This window comes from Ursus maritimus (assembly GCF_017311325.1).
Source record: "Ursus maritimus isolate PB19 chromosome X unlocalized genomic scaffold, ASM1731132v1 scaffold_X1, whole genome shotgun sequence".
NCBI lineage: Eukaryota > Metazoa > Chordata > Mammalia > Carnivora > Ursidae > Ursus > Ursus maritimus.
The window spans coordinates 79,282,671-79,302,923 of record NW_024423319.1 but is presented as its reverse complement, the minus strand read 5'-3'; the positions used below and the strand labels follow the sequence as shown (position 1 = coordinate 79,302,923).

At 41.8% G+C, this 20,253-nt stretch overlaps 1 protein-coding gene across 6 annotated transcripts in view; it reads right to left on the bottom strand.

Annotated features, from left to right (window-relative positions):
* Positions 1 to 20,253, bottom strand: part of HUWE1 (HECT, UBA and WWE domain containing E3 ubiquitin protein ligase 1) — a 161,316-nt gene that overhangs the window by 17,104 nt on the left and 123,959 nt on the right. For 4 of the 6 annotated variants that reach the window (XM_040631320.1, XM_040631324.1, XM_040631329.1 and 1 more), the window contains 17 exons: positions 19,402 to 19,547; positions 18,913 to 18,979; positions 17,751 to 17,965; positions 14,087 to 14,298; positions 13,473 to 13,655; positions 10,740 to 10,912; positions 10,237 to 10,385; positions 9,406 to 9,481; positions 8,469 to 8,567; positions 7,748 to 7,881; positions 7,392 to 7,560; positions 5,829 to 6,057; positions 4,995 to 5,173; positions 4,621 to 4,710; positions 4,318 to 4,472; positions 2,902 to 2,947; positions 1,110 to 1,397 (listed from right to left, as the gene is read on the bottom strand). In XM_040631320.1, coding sequence (XP_040487254.1) covers positions 1,110 to 1,397; positions 2,902 to 2,947; positions 4,318 to 4,472; positions 4,621 to 4,710; positions 4,995 to 5,173; positions 5,829 to 6,057; positions 7,392 to 7,560; positions 7,748 to 7,881; positions 8,469 to 8,567; positions 9,406 to 9,481; positions 10,237 to 10,385; positions 10,740 to 10,912; positions 13,473 to 13,655; positions 14,087 to 14,298; positions 17,751 to 17,965; positions 18,913 to 18,979; positions 19,402 to 19,547 — 2,610 coding nt within the window. The remainder of the gene's footprint in view (positions 1 to 1,109; positions 1,398 to 2,901; positions 2,948 to 4,317; positions 4,473 to 4,620; positions 4,711 to 4,994; positions 5,174 to 5,828; positions 6,058 to 7,391; positions 7,561 to 7,747; positions 7,882 to 8,468; positions 8,568 to 9,405; positions 9,482 to 10,236; positions 10,386 to 10,739; positions 10,913 to 13,472; positions 13,656 to 14,086; positions 14,299 to 17,750; positions 17,966 to 18,912; positions 18,980 to 19,401; positions 19,548 to 20,253) is intronic. The other 2 variants (XM_040631332.1, XM_040631333.1) reach the window with 2 other exon arrangements.

Genomic DNA, 20,253 nt, shown 5'->3' with positions numbered 1-20,253 from the left:
GGAAGTCACATGGAGAGGTTAGATCTCTGCCTAGAAGAGGGGGCCGGATTAAGATGCAGCCAGATTAGACCTCTCACTTCTCTACCATCTTGCTGGCCTGACATTCCCCCTCAATGTCATATGCTTTATAAAGCTCAGCTCAAATCCTCATGGTGTTCCAGGTATGCCTGTGAAAAACCTTTCCCTAGGCACCTCAGGTAAGGGAGTCTGTCACTTTCAGATTCCCTGTAGGCATCATTTGTTCATGCACCTTGGTTCTGTTTATCTAAAGAAGGCTCCTTGAAAGATAAAAACACCTACACCTTAAGGTTTTTCCAGAGCATATCACAGGCAGCATGGTATGGAGCAGGAATAACAAACAGGTTTCAATTTACCCTGTTGGAACACTGCTGAGAAGAATTTTGAGGCCCCACTTCAAACCAGTGGGAAACACTGCCATGATATAAATGGTATTTGCCAGGATGGGAGAGATGTATGTGTGTGTGTGTGTGGGGGGGAGGTCATGTGTTTGCCATCCGTAAAGGATGTTGAAGGAGAGCAAGCTTTAAAGTCACACAGATCTGAATTTTTATCTCAGCTCAATAATTTACTCAATGGTTTTGGGCTCATAATCTCATGTGGGTTTCAGTTTATTCATGAAGATAACAATACCTACTTTGGAGGGTTGTTCTTGTTTTGAAAGTTTATTTATTTATTTATTATTATTATTTTAAGTAAGCTCTACCCCCAATGTGGGGCTCAAACTCACAACCCCGGGTCAAGAGTTGCTGCATTCTCTTCCGACTGAGCCAGCCAGGTGCCCCAGGAGGGTTGTTTTTAAAGAAGTAACAGGCCTGCCATGATAGCCCAGGAAAAGTGATTACCTCAATAAACTGTTGGCATCATCACCTGTATCACTAGACACTCAGCTATATGATCACTTGAGTCCACAGAGAAGAAACCTCAACTTTAGTTAAGAAAGCAAACGTGCAAGCTGAGACCCTACTCTTTGAGGACCTAAGCTTTTATTATTTCTTTAAAGAGAGTAAAGAGAAACCCCAAAGATGTCCATTCTTCCTTCCTGTTATATCACCCCTCACCCCCCACCCAAATCTTGAAATTCTACTCACTTATAGTAGGAGCTGGGGACAACTCCATCTGAGTTGTTTCTGCTTCTCCACTTGGCCTTGTGGGACCCAATTCCTCTGGCTCTACAGGCATCAGTAGCTGTGTAGAGCTCCCCCCTTCTCCAGCAGGGGACTGCAGCTCTTGAGGAATCTCTCCCAAGGCTGGTGGGGGTGGGAGTGTTTGTTGCTGTTGTGAGGGCTGCAGAGTGACAAGGGTGTCCCTGGACTCAGACGTAGCTGCATCAGTTGAAGATGGGGTTGTTGGGTAGCTGTCAGGCATAGGAGTCCCATCTTTCTCGGAAAGAATAACAATGGGGGTGTTAAGGGACAATCAGCCAAGAACCCAGGGAGACACTCAATCAGCACATGTGGCCTGACAAGTATCCCACCCCAGCCAGTGACGTAGGAATATCCCTCCTCCCCCGCCCCCAATTGTTCCTAGGAACAGCTTGTGGCTGATCTGGTATACCCAGGATGAGGTCTAAGGCACAGTGCTATCTTAGTCTCAAGAACTGGAGAAATGAATCTTTGTAGATCCTAAAAATTAAATCCTTTCTGTGCCCTGGGTGGAAGGGGAGAGTTCAAGTCACTTTATAATGATATTTGCCTCACCCTAAATATCACCTATCCCCTTCCACCTTCCTTTTCTTCCGGTCCTGATAATCCCAGGAACATCTACAACTCTGATGCAGAAAAGAGTGCCAAGACTAAGTATGAATATGCCCACACTAGGGAAAGTAGTAAGTTGTATAGTTATCTTCTAATTGGGGCCTAAAATCCCTACACCCCACAACAATACAACTTACTACCTCACCCCGGCATGAGCAGAATCCTCTTAGCAAAGACAGCAGACAAAAGGCCATTTTACCTGATTATAGACCCTTTCAAAGACCTTTTGCTAGATTAAAGGCACCAGGACACCTACCACCCACTTCCACTGCTTAAAAAAAAATACTGGGTAGGCTTTAGTATCATCTTGCAATTCAAATGCCAAAGGAGACAGAAGGCATGGGGAAGCAGAAGAAAGTTCTGAGGAAACAGGGGTGGGGGAGACATAATACCACATGGACCAGTTATCAGAACCATGAAATAGCTACTGACATTAATATCAGAAAAAGGAATACAAAACACATAGTAGTAATACCACTTAGCCCACAGATGCCAAAAACAGATTGCTCAGGATATAACATCCCTAGACTTTTAGATTCCAAAGACTCACAAAGTTTATATAAACAGGAAAAAAATAAAAAGAGACTAACATAGGGTTACCAAACCTAGGTTAGTTTAGCCAAATAAATAATCCTGTCAATATCACTTAATAAAAATATTTTGATACCAAAGAACTAGGAAGGACATAATCTCTATAAAAACCAGTCCTTTAAATTGAATAAATTCAGCTTTCTGCAAAACTCATTAAACCCTATTTTGTTCATTTCCACTGAGGGCTGGCATCTGGGAACCACCATCATCAGATATTCTCATGAAGCACCACACCACGGTGGTCACCAAAGGGGACAGGACACATGGCCTTGCTACACAGGCCAGAATGCAGCACAGCAAGATCAGAGTGAGAACCTGAACAGAGCACGTCGGAGGGGAAGTGTACCACCGTGGGAAAGACAGTAGACTGTATAGTTATCTCCAAGATGGGGTATGACCCTAAAACTATACAATCTACTACCTCATCCCACAGAGCACCAGCGTTCATCTTCAGCCCACCTGGGCCAGCTACTTGAATGGGTCAGGAAAAAGAATGAACCAATTAGCAAGAAGGTGAAAAGGAGGGTAGAGTTACCTGAGAGGTTCTGTTCAGTGGAGTCATTTGTCTTAGATGCAGTACACTGGAAAGAGAAGAGACAGACCAATGTGGAACTTTCGCAAGCACATAAGACAGGGGTCAACTATAACAGCTACCTGTCCTCCCCGCCCACATAAGCCACCTAGGAGTTCAAGGTCCTGGGTGAAAGACGAGCATTTTAGTGTGCAAATGTATCTCTAATTTCTCTAATACATACTTGTGTTCAAGGATGGCTTGGGAATGAGGGGAAACTGCCAGGAGGCTGACTGAATAATGAGCTGGGCTGGGCACAGGACATGACCTAAACACAATCATGAGACCAGCAAGAATTCCTTAACATTTCATCTCTAAGTATTTCCCTTCCTTGGGCTCATTTTGTCCACTCCAGCTTTTTCTAAGTTTGTTTTTAAAGAGTTTATTCATTCATCTACTTGAGAAGAAGGGGCAGAGGTGGGAGGGAGAGGAACAAGCAGACTCCACAGAGTGCTGGGCTCCATCCTACGACCCCGAGACCACGACCTGAGCCAAAAACAAGAGTTGGATGTTCAACTGACTCAGCCACCCAGGCATCCCAATTGTCCACTCCAGCTTTTAAAATCATATGCCAAGCTTGCTTATTTTCTATCCCTTTTCCTGTGTTTGAAACAATGTTATTATCAGGTAAAATTTTCATACAAAGTATTTGTTAGATCAAGTTTGTTATCCTAACTGAACATTTTCAAAATCCTTAATTTGATATCCTAACTCCTAAGTGGGATATAATAAAAAGTCTTTCACTCAAGTCTTTTAATGTCTTCATATTTCTATTAGCCTTTACTTCATATATTTTAAAGCTATTATTGTTCAACATCCCAGAAGTTTCAAAATAGGTAGCTTCTTTCTAAACCAAAGTCATGCTAGAGATTTTACAAATTGATAATCAAGCCTTAGAAAATGACACGTGGTGCTGGGGTTCAGGGCACGAATATTTCCTGATTGAAGCCTAAGTCTAACTTTTCTAAATGATGGAACGGGTTCATCTTGGTAAGGTTTCCCCACATTTGGCAAGTCAATCCACTGAGTGAAGTGCAACTGAACCACCAAGAGCATAGGCATAATCAAAATCATTCTTCTTGTCTAGTTGCGGTCACTGAAGGTAGAGACTACACAGTGTGGTAAGTTAGGAGCCACTCTGGTTCTTGCTCCAGTTTTCCCCAGCAAGAGACACTGGAGAAATAATATTCCCTCTGAGTTTGAATTCTCTTAAAAAAAAAAACAAACGTGAATGTAGGGTGCATTTGGAATGAATCGTTTCTCAGGTTCCATGTGAACACCTCAGGATTCTTTAATGACTGGTGCTATGTGTACGCCAAAACCATATGAAAGTAAAGGAAGACACAGACAAGATGAATCCTCCCAGCTCTTGCAAATCACCTGTGCACTCTGATCCCTGTTTTCCTTATCTTCTTTGCCTTTGTCAGTTATCTTTGTTTCTTCCTCAGCCAGTTGTTTTCTGCGTTTCTCCCGCCTTTCTTCCAGCTCCTCATCTCTTAGGAATTCCAGGTGATTAACAATGGGCACTTTAACAACTGATCAAAGAAGAAAATATCATAGGTTGCTCAGGGGAGGTAGCCAAGAGGCAGAACTTGTGGCCAGAGAATGAGGGCAACAATTTCCATGCACTCATCCCAGCTGTGGAAGGCTCACTACTGCTCAGATAACCAAGCTTCCACACACCTGAAACGCAGTCATGCATGCTCTCAGCATCAAGAACTTTGCATTCCTCTGTCCAGCGGGTCAGGGCTGTGGGGATGCTGGATAGGGTCCCTGTAGGGGAACAAGAGAGAGTGAGATTCTTGGCCTGGTCATGTCGTCTAATCCAAAAATTGTCATATTTCTCTAACAGGACCCAAAGTCCATCACAAGGTTTGGCATATCACAAGTATCCAGAGATAGTAAAGGTTTTGTTGACCTTGGCTAAATTATCAAGTGGTTCTGGCTCCAATAAAATGTGGTTTCTCTAGGCAGGGGAGATATTGCTCTGCCTTCCCTTAGCAGGGAAAAAGTAGAATGTGAATAACTGTACCCTCCCTTTCACCACACAAACTTACCTGCTTGGCTGGTAGCTGTGCTCTGGTCATGGAAAAAGTCATCCAGCAGTTCATCATCAGATCTGGCAATGATGTGGACATCATCATTGCCTACCAGGAGGCGGGCTCGGCCACGGCTTTGTAGGGGAAGGCTGCTGCTCAGCTGAAGGATGTCAGCAGCAGCAGAAGGACCAAGCAACCTGTAGGGTGATGGTGGGGTGCAAAGGTCACTGTAATTCATAGGGGTCCTGCAAGATCCTTCCTGTAACCTCTTGGAAATGCTTAACACTATTAAGGACCTGATCATATAAAGCATAAATCCTTTTTTTTAAACCTTTATTTAAGTAATCTCTACACCCTACACCCAACATGGGGCTCTAACTCATGACCTCAAGATCAAGAACTGCATGCTTCTCTCACTGAGCCAGCCAGGTGCCCCACCAAGCATAAATCTTAGTTACCTTTCTAACTACTCCATCAGTTTGTGAACTTTATTTGGGCTGAGGATGCACATCATTCCATAGTTACTGGCAGAGTGTATGTCATTGATAATGCCAGGCACCGTGTTAGGGTGTATGTCTCTTGTCTACCCACTGTAGCCTGTACACTGACCATTATGACACCTATGCCCTTTTCTCTCACTTTAAAATTGTTTCTTCCACTAAACTCTAAGCCTGAGGGCAGAAATCCTGTCCTGTCTATATTTAAAGTGTTAAGTGCTTGGCACATGAAATGCTTCACTGATTGCTGAATGTACGCATAGAAGGACACTTAAGCAAAAAGACTGTTATACAATTTAGTATTCCCCAAAAGGGTGCACATATAATCCAAAAAAATGGGACAAATGTAACTCACCTCTGAAGGATAAGAGGAGGGTTGGGCTGGCGATTCCCAGGGTAATGAACATGAATGGTATGGCCTGTATTGGCCGTCAGCTGCCTTAGGGTCCTCTGACTGCGCCCGATGCCCTGGGTGAGACGCGTTGTGGAGGAGCCACTGCCCAGCGTCAGAGAACTGTGGTCTGCATGGCGTACCATCAGTGGGTGAGTGGTAGGGATATTTCCTGGGGATGGGGGGATGTCTGCTGCAAGGACAATATGTAAAGGGGTCAGTGCCAAAAAAAAATCTCTTCCATGGTTGTTCCAACAGAACCATGTCTCCTGGGCCTTACTTCCTCACACGGAAACCTGAGCTTTGTCCTTTCTCCCTCATTCCCACGCCTCATCTATAATCATTGACTCTACCATGGCTTATTCCACCATCTCTTACCTAGATACTGCAACAGCCTCCTAAATAGTACCTTCTCCCAATCCATTCTCCACACTATAGCCACAGTAATACTTCTAGGCCCCTCAGAAACATGCTACTCCCTCCACCTCGAAGACTCCTCTCCCCCCTTTTCACCTGCTCTTTTGTTCTTGGCCCAGATGTCACTTCCTCTGATTCTACAGATTGGCTTAATAATCCTTTACTCTGGGCTTTCTTACCATACTACAACGTAATGCCTGCTTACTTATAATTCCTAACAGACCATAAGCTCCTTTCATGGAAAAGGACTATTTTCTTTTTCACTGTTGTATCCCGAGTACCTAGGAAACAGTAGGCACTCCTCAAATATTTAATTTGCTAAACGAAGGGAGGCTCAATGTAAGGAAGACTGATGGAAATCACAAAAATGCAAAGAAAATCACAGAATAGAAGGCACCTTGAAAATTATGTAATACAACCCATTTTTTTCCTTTTAACTTTTCATTTACAGGTGACAAACTGAGGCTCAAAGAGGTAAGAGACTACTTGGCCAAGACAACAGACCAGAACAGTTCAGTATTTTCTGCTATATCATGCTTGTGATTTGGGGTCAAGACCTGCCTTCTCAAGACAGCTTGATTTTAAGAACTAGATGCTAAAAGCGAACATTGACGTTGATGGGGGAGAAGGGAAGAGATTCACTCTCTCCTCCGAAAAGATGCGTCCTTGATGACCAGAGTGAATGTGCTCAAATCTACTCCCCAATGCCAAGCTCAAAGGTGTTCATCCAAACTCTCAAGATCCAGTGTTACAGACATAAGAATTATTGATTGCCCTGTCACTGTAGCATGCACATGGGTGCCTGATGCAGTCAGCCTTGGTCTCACTTAAAAAAAAAAATTCAAGCAAATCATCAAGTTGTCCAGACTCTAAAATGGCTGCCTGTTTACTGAGGTGGAGAGAACAAAAGCAGCCTCTCACAATTCCTTCTTCTAAGTATACATTTATTGAGAGAGATGGATTCAGATATCCCTTGCCCCAGGAAGTCAGCATACGAAAAGAAGTGCTGTCTGTATCAGATTGATAGCTGCTCTGGTTCACTGCTTGGCTTACCCTAGAGAAGGGTATAAGAATCAAGAGATAAAACCCAGCTGAGCCCCTGTATCTTACTAGCGCTGGAGAACATGTTGTCAAACTCAATGATGAGATCATCCTCCCGGTCAAAGCGCTCAAATCGGACCAAGGGAGAAGCGTTCATATCAGGGTAATCCTCATCCAATTCCATTTCAGAGCCATCGTCGTCATCGTCTTCATCTCCCTCTTCACCTTCATCATCCTCCTTAAGGGGAAAATAGGAGATGGAGAATTGCTGGAGGTAAGGGTTTTCTGAAGTCTGGTGTCATGGCCACATTTGCACATGAGGGAGGGAGGTGCTGAGGCTAGCAACCCAGACTGTTGGTTTTCTCCAGCTCTGCGTTCCCATGGAAGAGGTTGTCTGAACCAGCCCAAACACAGTCCCCCCTCACCTGATCATCTTCCTCATCTTCCTCCTCCTCCTCCTCTTCATCCTGACTATCATCCTCATCCTCGTTACTGCCACTGCTGTCCTCTTCCTGAGTGTGCTCCTCCTCATCCTCAGGGTCCAGGATATTCATGGAATCTAAAACAAAGGGAGCACATTGGAGGACTATACTGAGTAGCTAGCAAACAGGCTGCTGTGCAGGCCGGCAGATTGAGTGGGAAGGCGATGGGGTATCTGACTCTAGGAGAGGAAGAACCAGATCTGGGGTGATGTACAGACTTAGTGAGCCAGCCCTGATTTCCTGAGAGTGCCAATCAATGCATCAACACGCTGAGCAGGGTGGCTGAATGTGGAGGCTGGCTATAGGGTGGTGCTTCAGGAGCCATGGTCTAGGACTTGGCCAAGTCTGCTGGTGCCCCCTTGCCTTTCCAGCCCTACTTTGCTACTGACTGCATCCTGTTGGTAAGAGGGAATCTGGAGCGATGATAGCAGGTGGGTGAGAAGAAAGCGAACCAAGTAAGAAGTGACAAACTTTTGGGCAAGCAGTAGTAACATGTTATTTGAAAAACTGGCTGAGGATAAAGTGGATGGTGTATGTCAGCGCATGCAGACAGATGCTTCCTTATTCTGCACATGTGGGCAGCTGCCTCCAGGAAAACCCTAGTGTAGTGTCTGTCAGACGTGCAGGGCAAGAAGGGAGGCCTTTCTGGCCTCGGCACTCTCACCTTCTCGGTTGGCCTGCAAGGTGGAAGCTTGGCTGAGGTTGGAAGGAGCTTCATCCATCAGCACGTCCTCTTGTGATTCATCCTCTCCACTTCTGCTCACTGAAGGTTACAGAGCAGAGCCTTCACTGAACAACAGAGGACTTCCCTTTCCAGATTGGGTGCGCCTAAAGTAGCTATGTACACCCAGTAGATATCCACTTTTTTTTTTTTTTTTTTGGATGAGGGAGAAGACCTAGCTTCTCTGCTGTCGACTAGCTAGGTGAGCTTGGCCAGTCACTTTACCTGTCTGAGTCTCAGTTTCCTCATCTGTAAAATAGGATGATCACATCTGCCCTGCCAATCCCACTAATTGTGAAACCACAGAGGATAATGGGTGTGAAAAAGCCTTGTCAAATTTAAGAATACATGTCTACTTCCGTTTATCCTTTGATTTCCTTCATCAATAAAATAAAAACAAATAACACATAGACCCTTGGAGCCAGGTGACAGTAGGGTACCTTTGCCGTTTTCCCTTTGAGTTGTAAAAAGGGCTACCCTTAGGGAATGATCACTCTTTTTACACTACTGAGACTCAGAGGCGGAAAGCCCCTGGATTTTGCTGAAGAACTGAAAGGAAAGCACTTTCTCACCCTACAGCCTCTAAAGCCTCCTCTAGGCTTCCATGAATAAACACTCTTGATGTGCCTCATGTATCATCTATACTGATGGCCACCCCCTCCACCTCCCCCACACAGGCAACACTTCAGACCTGCCGCAACAGGTCTGTAGATGGTTTGTGAATTTCTCATCTTTAAGACCGTCAACATCAAGACAAGCAGCAATCTAGGCTGGCTATGAGCCCTTAGGCAGAGCTGAGCAAGCAGATGATGAGAAAAAGGGTCCTCCCAAGAGAGACTGAGACAAAGGAAGAGGCTATACTCAGTTCTGGGGCTCTCACCTATAATTGTACTGTTCCCAGATCCGCCATCCCTCTCAAGCAACTCATCTATCAGGTCCTCCAGCTCATTCTCAACCTGGAGAGAAATAGAACATATATATGGATGCAAACAAATCTATCATTGCGCTAGCACGGAAATCCTAAAAAAAGCCAGCAAGGGAATATATATTTCTAGGATAACGTGTGACAGAGCATGTTGCATAAACACCACACATTTGGTGCTAAGAGCACAGAAACTACCATGTGCTGCCAATCCACACTCAGACTGTCTGTCAAATGGATTCATCCCAGTTATCTCAGACCAGGTTAGTCGTTATACTATCCAGGAATACATGCAGATCTCCTAAGAGCTAGCAGCTTAGGACTGTAAGCCCCATTTTCTTACCACTGCTATTAGCTCCAGAAATTACAATGCTTTCTTTAGGGTCTTTAGAAAATAGCCATTTGAATGCTCCAGGGAGACCAGGTGCTATAGGCACAAAAGTGATGTTAAGGAGCTTCCATTAATGACCAGAGCCAAATAAATCAAAGACCTTGGGCCCAAAGGGCTCAGGCCAGTTTTCTACATCCACATTTCACCTGTACCTAAGTTTTCCTCTTGGGATCTATCCCATTTCATAGTACATGGATGGCATCCTGGCCCTGCCCCCGCCCCTCATTTAATACAATTCAAACACATTTACTGAGATCTACTACTAAGCATATCATCTGTGCTCCTCTGCAAAACAGACAGCATTGAGGCAAAGATCTAAAGTACTCACCCACCCACACCGCTTGGGGGTTTTGGTTCAGCGCCGCAATAGGGGTATGCTGGGTGATCTGCCTCCCTACCTGCATCTCTTGTGAACTGAGCACCTCAGGCTGCCCAGCAATCACCACTGAGTCGGTTTCAGCCTCCCCATCCATGATATCCCCATCTGCCACCTCTGTCTGAGTGACATCATGATCCTCCTCCTGCACTTCTGCTTCCCCAGGCTCGCCTGAAACAATCAACCAACCAGCAAAATAATCAAAGGGTGCCTATGTGCAGGGCACCACGAGGCAAGCATGAAGACAATAAGGTCCCTTCCCTGGGTAAGTTTACAAGTTCTCAGATAATAAATGAATGGGTGACAAAGGAAAAGACAAGGCTACGTGTGAGGATAGCCAAATAAGGCTGCAATTTTAAGGAATTCTTTGTGGGGCAGATTCCCACGCCACTATGACAGATCTCTGGAAGGCCAGCAAGTTCCCAGGGAAACAATACCAAGCCAGAACAGTTGTGATGCGATGCGCCCATAAAATAGCTATGCCCACCCAGCCAGCTCTCCAGTCCATTGGCTCTGATTCCCTACCTGGGTCCTGCTGGTTGCTATTGGAGTCCTGAGCAGCTCCTTGGGCATCCTGCTCAGACTTGCTCTTGCTAGAAGCACTCTTGCTGCCAAAAAGGCTACTGGGCTGGTTCACAATCCGGGAAAGTGTTTCCAAAGGCTTCAAAGCAGCATTGACTGTGTTGGCCATGTTTGGACTGAGATAAAGGAAGACACAGAGATGGACTTAGCACAGAAATCCACACTAAAAGGAACCAAGGCTCATCAGAGTAACAACTGATTCCAGGGATGGGGCATGGAGGGTACAAGGTGAGTCTGGGACATCTTGTTGTGCCAGAGGCTTTAAAAAATTAATGGGGTCATTACCACAGGCCAAATTTGAGATAACTGAAGTATCAGAAATAATGATGGTTAAATATAAAAAGAATCTGCAGCCACAGGGATACAGACAGGCAGAAGGAAATCTTCACTATAAAAGAATGCTTGCTAATACACAGGAATGAGAAAGTCAGAAATCATCACTTTTCAAACAGCAATGTAAGTGATCCAAGCAAAGATCACCAATAAATGCTAAAACTGTGGAGTTCAAAATCTTCAGGGCACAGGATATTCATATAATCTTCACGTGAACTCAAAGCATCACCCCATAAAAAACTTAAGTACAAAGGGGAAAACCAACGTTTAACTAGGTGATCAAACTTAGCATTACTAATAATGGGACAAATTAGCATTATGTGTCTCCTGACGTGATGCACCAATAAGGGCAAACATCACCTATGTACTATTCATGCTGGAAAGTTTAACCTGAACCTAAATATAAAGAAACAATTAGACAAATCCAGATTATGGAATATTCTGTAAGATATCTGGCCTTCTGGATTCTTCAAAATAGTCAAATATAGTAATAATCAAATGCAGTTAGTGATGCTCATTGGATCCCGGATCAAAACACTCTCCCCTCAAGGTATAATACTTGGAATAATTGGGGATATTTGAGTATGAAAAATATATTGAGTACTGTCACATCAATGGTAAAATTTCTTGGATGTGATGATATTCTATCTAGCCAATGTAAAGGAATGTTTATTTTTAGGAGACACATGCTAAAGTACTCGGAGGTTGTTTGCAACGAACTTGAAATGATTCAGCTCCTAAAAGGGGGAAGGAAGGGGGGAATCCAAGCAAATAGGACAGAAATGATAACCACTGGTTAATCTAGATGAGACATACGGTGCTCATTACACCTCTGAGTTTGAAATTTTTAAACGTTTTTAAAAAATTGATGAGCTTGTATCAAAAGGACAAAGTCGTCAATATGAGGAAGCCCCATGAGCCAAAGGTATAATGAAAAAGAATGACTGCAGTAATCCCAATAATTCATCACTGATTTAAAAAAAAATCAGTGAAAATAGAAAATCAAAGGCCAAAGAAAACTTGCATTTGAGGTGGTGATTAAGTCTATTGACTAAAACTTGGTGACTTAAGGAAAAAAAAAAAAAACCCAAAACAAAGTTTTTATCCTGCCTTTTCAGTAGGAACTGTATTTCAGGGTTCCTAGATCCTCCCCCCACCGCACTGGGGCTTTGTCACACAAAAATGACAGCTAATAATGTAGAAGGAATGACAGAAATTAGAAAGTTGTCATTGATAATCCCCAAAGAAATTGGCATAGGAAAGGATTATCAGTTACTGTTAAGATCATTAATTAGGTATATGGCTGACAGGAAACCAAACATTTATACAGTGCCAAAATACTAACATAGATTACTTTCTAGTAAGAAGGGGTAAAATGTAACAGTACAATGATGATTATCCCTCTAGTAGTCAGTTTTATTGTGATTTTTGATAGTTCAAAGAGATGTGTCTCCCCATGACAGCATAATGAGATATACATCATTTATGATATATCCCAACCAATAATTTTATGTTGCTCCATTAAGCTTCTAGCTCTAATTAGAAGTTTACAGAAAACAGGGAGTAAAGGAACAAGTTAAATGACACTGCAATGGACCAAATCTAGATAGCAAAACATTCTGCAGGACAGCAGGCCTGATCACCTCAACAAATTAGTGTCAGTAACAGAAATAAAGATAAAAAAAATTAAGGTTCTGTGTTAGAGTAACAGATTCAGAGGATATAACAAGATGTAATGCAAGGTTTATAACTAGGATTCTGGTTTGGACAAAAATTTTTTGAATATGGATTTAGGCATTATATAATAGGCTGAAAATTTACTTACACCGGAAGGTAGAGACAGTAACTGAAAAAAAAAAAAAAATCCTAAATCCAACCCAGGTTACACAACAGCATATATAATACCATTTTATTAAAAAATACATTTTGTACGTATGTGAAGAAAACCATTGAGAGGTATGTGGTAAGGTAACTGTGATATCTGAGTGGCAGAAATACGGTATCTATTTTTGCTCATCTGTAGTTCTCATGATACACATAATCTTATAATAATGGGTTATTTTTAATTAAGGTGGGGGAAGCTTGGGAAAAAAATTATTCATACAGTCCAACTCTTGAGTTTGCAGCAAATGAGAAAACTAAGACCTAAAGAAAGGCAAGTGCCTTGCTTAACTACAATACTAAGAACTCAGGTTCCCACCTATATCTAAACTTTTCCTATCACATTGGTGGCTCATTACTCATCTGATGAGGATACATGAAATATAAGCAAATGAAGAAATAAAAGCAGCACGACTAAAGAGAGGGCAAAAGCCTGCAGCTGGAGTTCAGGAATAATTTTACCTGGACAGGTCCAGGCTGTGAGGAACTCTTGCCAGGTCATTAACCAGTCCCTTCTTTAGGAAGAGTCGAATGATGTTGTTCATGCCATTGTGCTGGGTCTTGGCTGTGGCACTGCTGTAGAAGCTGGAGGTGGAGGGGCAGGACTCCATGATAGTACTGATGATACACATCACTGCCTGAAGCCTGGGAGAGAAGTTTGACACCTCTATCATATGAATACTGCCTGTTCTTTGGCATCTTCACTAACTCGCCTCAAATAACCCTCCAGTGCCCTCAGTGCTTCCTTCTGGAAGCAACATTGAAACAGGTGAGAGCGCACTCCCTGAGTGGTAGCATTCTTAGTTTTCTTTAAAAAGTAAGACTGAATAGCCTGCTCAACTTCAAGACCTCAGAAATATAATGAAAACATCCCTTTGTTTCTCTAAGCTGTACCTTCCTCCAAATGTAATCAGTACTCCAGATATTCGGAAGCACTAGAACTATTTGAGAGGACCAGAGAATACACAGTGTCAGTGGGACCAGAAATCTTGTTCAAGTGCAAGGAATCCCATGGACAAGGAATGGAGTAAGGGGATGCTATTAGTTATTAGCACTACATCAGGCATGGATTTTACCTGGCATGTTTCTCTGTACTCTCAGCCATAGCCAGTGCCCGTCCCAGGGCTGCTTTTACTTCATTCACAAGGGCCACTTGGGCATCTGTGCCACTCCCTGCAGCAGCCAGGCTTGCGAGGAATAGGCGGGCCAGGGCAGGTGTGTCCTTGTCTTCTGCATTCTGGGTATGTGGGAGGAGGTGGTCCAGAACAAAAGCTAGCACGCTACAGTCCTGAAAAGTCATTAATCATGACATTTACTAACAAGCATAATTATGCCATATTATTTGCATATCAACAAGGTACATAAACACAAAATTGATCCTTGAAGTCATCCAGTCAGTGATTATCAGGTCCACTCTATAGATGAGAAGACCAAGGGTTGAAGGTACAAGCTAAGTGAGTAGCAAATCCAGATTTTATGCTTTTAAATCCCATTCATTTCTCACTATACAGTTTATGCAACTTCATTCACATGTCACTTGGCATTTCTCAAAACATTTTTATGTGTGATATTTGACAGAACTGTTCACAGTAAACCTATAGAACAGTTAAACCAAGTTCAGTATTTTCCCCATCTGACAGATGGGTAATCTGAGGCCCAAAGAAACATGGCCTGCACAAAAAACAGCCAATGGCAAGGATTCAAAGTCTTGATTCATAATTGAGTGCTATAATTCCTTCAGTAGTCAATTAAATTGTAATATTTACTGATTCCTACAATATGCTAAGGATCCTGGGCTAAAAATTGGCAGGAGTTGAAAGAGAAACAGCACAGTCACAGATATGGATATGCAAACATATTTAACGCAGAGTCATAAAACAGCAAAAAAGACCCAACAAGGGCAGGAAATTAAGTGAGACTTGTTCCTTCTAACAATGATTTCTGCCCTGGTAATTCCTTATATTAGAAAGGAACTTAGTTCTACTGTCATTCAAGCAGATTTTGTATCAAAATACATCAACGATTTTGGAATTAGAGATGATGGTTGCACAACAATGAATGTACCAAATGCAACTCAACTATACACTTTAAAATGTTTAATTTTATGTAAATTTTGCCTCAATAAAAAAAAAAGCATTGAAGAATTGTAAAGTCTGGATAATAAGATAAGATGGCCTGGTTAAGATGGAACTTACTAGAAATAAAAATTCACCAGCAGTGAATAAAATACAAAATTGTGTAAATATGTTATGTGACATTATTATATTAGTAAAAACTGGAAAAAAAAGCTCTGCAATTTGGGAAAGCAGTGTGATGCAGTAAAGAGACTTTGTTTTGTAATCAGAGACCCACGTTTCAATTCTAATCCTGCTACTCTGCAGCTGGCCTTGAGCAAGTTAACCTTTCTGAGCCTTCTCTACTTCTCTGTCTGTTAAGGGTAGCAATACCAACCACCTTCCAGTGCTGAGGTAAGGATCATCAACAGCATTTGTAAAGCACATAGGGAGTACCCAGTACCACAAGGTCATGTGACACATATTAAACACACACTTAATAAATTTGCAATTAAATGTCTTATTCCATGAGTAACTACAACTGGCATAATGATTAAAAGCTTTGAAATAAAATGCCTAATGTATATTCAATATACTTAACTCTATAAAAAGACTACATCCAGAATGTATAAAGAATTCAATAGAAAACAAGAATATAAGACTTGGACACTTCACAGGAGAATATCCAAATGGCCAATAAAGACAGGGATAATTTAACCACAATGCAATACCACTAACAAATCCACTAGATCAGCTAAAATGAAAAATGAGAAAAATACCAAGTGTTGGCAAGGAAGTGAAACAACCTGAATTCCCATAATGCTGTGCCTGGTGATAATATAAATTGACACAACCACTCTGGAAAACTTTTGGTGCCATTTGCTAAAAGCTGAAGAGACTAGCAATTCTACTCCTAGGCATACACACCACTTAAGAGAAACACTTATACAGTTGATTCTTGAACAACACGGGTTTGAACTGTGTGGGCCCACTTATACTCAGATTTTTTTTTTTGATATAGTACTACACTGTAATACATTTTCTCTTCCTTACGATTTTCTTAATCACATTTTCTTTTCTCTAATATATATAACCATACAAAGTATGTGTTAATTGACTGTTTATGATATTGGTAAGGCTTCTGGTCAACAACACCAGGCTACCAGTAAACTTCTTGGGGAGTCAAAAGTTATATGCAGATTTTCAACTGCATACATGGAGGGGGGGAAGGGGGTGTCAGCACCCTTAACACCCCTGTGTTGTTCAAGGGTCAACTGTATACGTTCACCAAGACATGAATAAGAATGGACGGTAATAACACTACTTTTAATACCTGTAAATGGAAAACTACCCAATTGTCTATGAACACTAGAATGAATAAGATTGTGTTACATTCACACAATGGAACTCTATACAGCAAATAAAACTACAACCACACAAAAAAATGAATCTGTACAGAAAAATGAATCTTGCAAACATGTTAAACAAAACAATCCAGACACAAAGGAGTACAGACTATAAGATTCCACTTATATAAAGTGCAAAACTAATCTATGACAACAGAACTCAAGATAATGGTGACCTTATGGAAGCTTAAAGGAGGAGGGGGAGATGTACAAAGGCATGAAGGGGTAAGCTTTTATGAAATTTGTAATGTTTTAATTTGGGTAATGGTCATCCAAGAAAAACTGATGAAATTATTCAGGAATTGCGTATTTTTGTATGTATTTTAAAAACTTGGGTCGAAGTCAAAATAGCTTTAAAAATGGCAGCTTTCTTATTCTTTGCCTGCAACATTATTGTCCCCATTCCATTCTCAGACCCTTCGCTGCTTATTAACCATAAAATCACAATGTGACCCCCCAAAACAAGGTCCACTTCATGAAGACAAAAAAACAAACAAACCCTCCCTGGACACCCCTTTTACATATATGGGAACATGATCTAGTTTCTTAAAGTGCTCTCTCACTTGAAAAATCTAATTCTATATCAGGACATATGAAATATGACTTCATTCACAGCTCTGACAGACATTTAGGCTTTCTTTATATTCCATATTACCAATTCTATTACCACATCAGGTGTCTTTGTACAGGTGTGAGTATATCTGGAAGATAAACACCCGTATTCTTGTGTATTTGGCTTATTCTACTGTCCCCTAGACACCCTTATGTAGACAAACCACAGATATACCTTTCAAATTCTACCTTTTCTCTTCAAACTATTTCTTCTTCTAACATAAAAGGAATAGAAAAACATAAAACAAACATCTCCAAGTCCTTGATTTTGTCTTCATCTTCCAAATCCAATTCTTGTCTATTTCTACCTTTAAAACATCTCTTCAACTCACCCATTTTTTCCTGCAACTTCATCAAGATCCTGTATTACCTAGATTGCTGTCTACATCAGATTCTTAATTGGATTGACACCAAACCCTGTCTTTTGCAGTCACCACACTGCAGACCAAGTGATTTTCTACAAAATAAATAACAAATGGCACCAACTCATTCCCTGTAATGAGCCTGATAGCACCACATCACTGGAAAATGCCTAGCTTCTTAGTGTATCTTAAGAGGCCTCTGCCTTGCAACATGGGGCTAGCATGCACAGGTTCCTAGCAAAGTGTCTGATACATTTGTATCCAAATGATGACAGTATAAAATCTTAGGCAGATTGGAAATATTACCTCTTTAATCAGCTCAGACTGGCCCACAGTGTAGCTGTAGTTGGCAATCAGGGTAGCAATACCAACATAGGACCTCACCAACTCTGCCAGAAGACGAAGAATAGTGGAGGTGGGCATTAAAGGTTTGCTGCCCTTGCCCTTCTGTTTGCCTTCCTCAGAGGCCCGGTCCCCTTCTTTATCTTTCTTCCCATCCCGAGACTCCTCTGGAGTTGATGCTGTTGAGAAAGAGCCAAACTCTGGTTCAATTTCACAATGAAATATCGGCAAATATCAAGCCTCACATGCAAAGAGAATACTACTTCTCCTCCCACTTTAGGACACTGGTACAAACTAAATATCCTCCTCACAATGCAGTGGAAGGACAGATAGCTAGGATGACAGGTTTCAGACATAGTATGTAGGTACAGTACAGCCGGGAGACTATGTTCACATATCTCCTGTCACTCCCCTCCTTTAACACATAATTTAATGCTCCAGAAATACTGTACTAATAGTTCCCCAAATATGCCTTATGTACCCTTTTACCTTTTGCTTCCCACATGTCTCCCTGGCACCCATTTACTTATCTAGCTTAGCTCAAAAGCTGATCTTCTCTATAAATGCCTTCCTGTCTCATCCAGGAATACTGAGATGCTATTACATCACATGCCCTCTATACTTTATCCCAGCAAGCCTCCATTCCAGCAGTTATATCAAGTATAATGTCTCCTTGCTTAGATCTCAAAGATCTTCCCTATCCAAGAAGCAGCAGCTCTTGGAAGGTATCCTCAGAATTGCTTCCACATGACATTTCTCTAACTGTTGACACTGTTAGAAGGCAAGAATCCACCACACAAACCTTAGAGCTAGAACCGTGTCACTGGCATCAAAGCTCTATAAGCCAGCATGAAAGCCAACAAAAGAAATATATGGGGTGATTTAAAGAGTAGATGTAAAGGATCTTACTATAGCAACCATTACTTGGTTAAGTCACAATTCTACTAATTTTAGCATATAGAAACCCTTTATTTACAGAGCACTGAGCTCACCCTTGAGAAAAGTGTTCACTTCGACAAGTAAATGTGACAATTATGCCTACATTCCCATAACCTCTGCCCAGGACACCCAGTTTCTTTGTCCTCTCGAGAAATAAGGACAAGAAAGAGAGAAAGTAAACCATTACCTTCTCCTTGGGATGTCCCAGATGTGGAAGTCTCAGCGGAGGCACCATCTGCAGCAAAGACCTGACTCTATGGAAGAAGAATACTCCTGAGCCATTATTAATTTCAAAGACAGTTGTCCCTAAATCGTGGGAGCCCTTCCCAGGGTACTCATTGTGAATGCTACAGATTCTCTTTGGCTGATCTTTTAACCACCTTTACCTGCTACATACTATAACCTGTGGGAAGCCATCATTATAAACAGTGACTGGGAGATTGGGGAGCAGGGACAGGAGAAAATAAGAATGAAAAATGAATTTAAGGAAACATTTCCAATCCAGACAGAGAAAAATCCCAGGGACACCCTAAATTTATCTTCATTTTTAGGCAACAGATAATTTACAGGTACATCAAAATTAATACCTTTGAAATTTCCCTTGCATAACCCTAAATATGAAGAACACACAGGTATCAGAAAGGGAAAGGGTAATAGGAGATTGGAATTGACTTACATTAATGGAAAAACCTGACTGTGTATCAAAGTCACTGCTCTGACGAGTAAGTGACCGGTACTGCTGGTATACATCATCACCCATGTCTTGCAGGAGTTGGCCAACCTCTTGGGTCATACCTGCAGGCTTCGGGTCAGATTTCTCTGCTAGAAAAAAACAAACAAAAAACAAAACTCATTTGTAACTGTGCAATGTTAATGCCTATTTGGTAGCTTGGTCAATTTCACTCCAACTTACTAAGACTATTTATATGGTGATATCGCTAGGCTTCCACTTAAGAGGAGAAATGTATAACCAAGAAAGCATGGTTGAAAGACTCTTTCACTAACTAGTTTTGTGACCACAGGCGATTTAGTCTCTTCAATTTTCCTCAGCTGTCACTACTAAGCTTAAATGAACATAGCCAGTATTATGCCTAATGCAATGGAGGCCAATAAATGGTTGCCCTAGCTACATAGCTAAATTATTTTTTGGGGTGGGGGAAGATATATGAGGTGAGGTAAAGGTTCTACGGTTGTAGAAGAAGCAAGAAGCTCTATATGGATCAGAGTGCTGAATGGATGAAAAGCACCAAAGACTCAGATTTTCTTGACTGAGTATAAAGACTATATTCATCAATTTTTGGCAATTCTGTGGGACCTGTCAAATAAATATGTCCCAAATAAAATCCAGAAGGATATGACTGGAATGAAATCTTAGGGTCCAAGTAATTCATTCATGACTTTCCCAGTACTTACAAGCAGCACCTTAGCTAGGAATAAAGTTGGACTTGGATGGTGCTCTCAAAGGTCAGGAAGCCTAACCACACCTTCTAATACTAATCCCAGTTTTTTTGGAGATGAAGATGTTTTT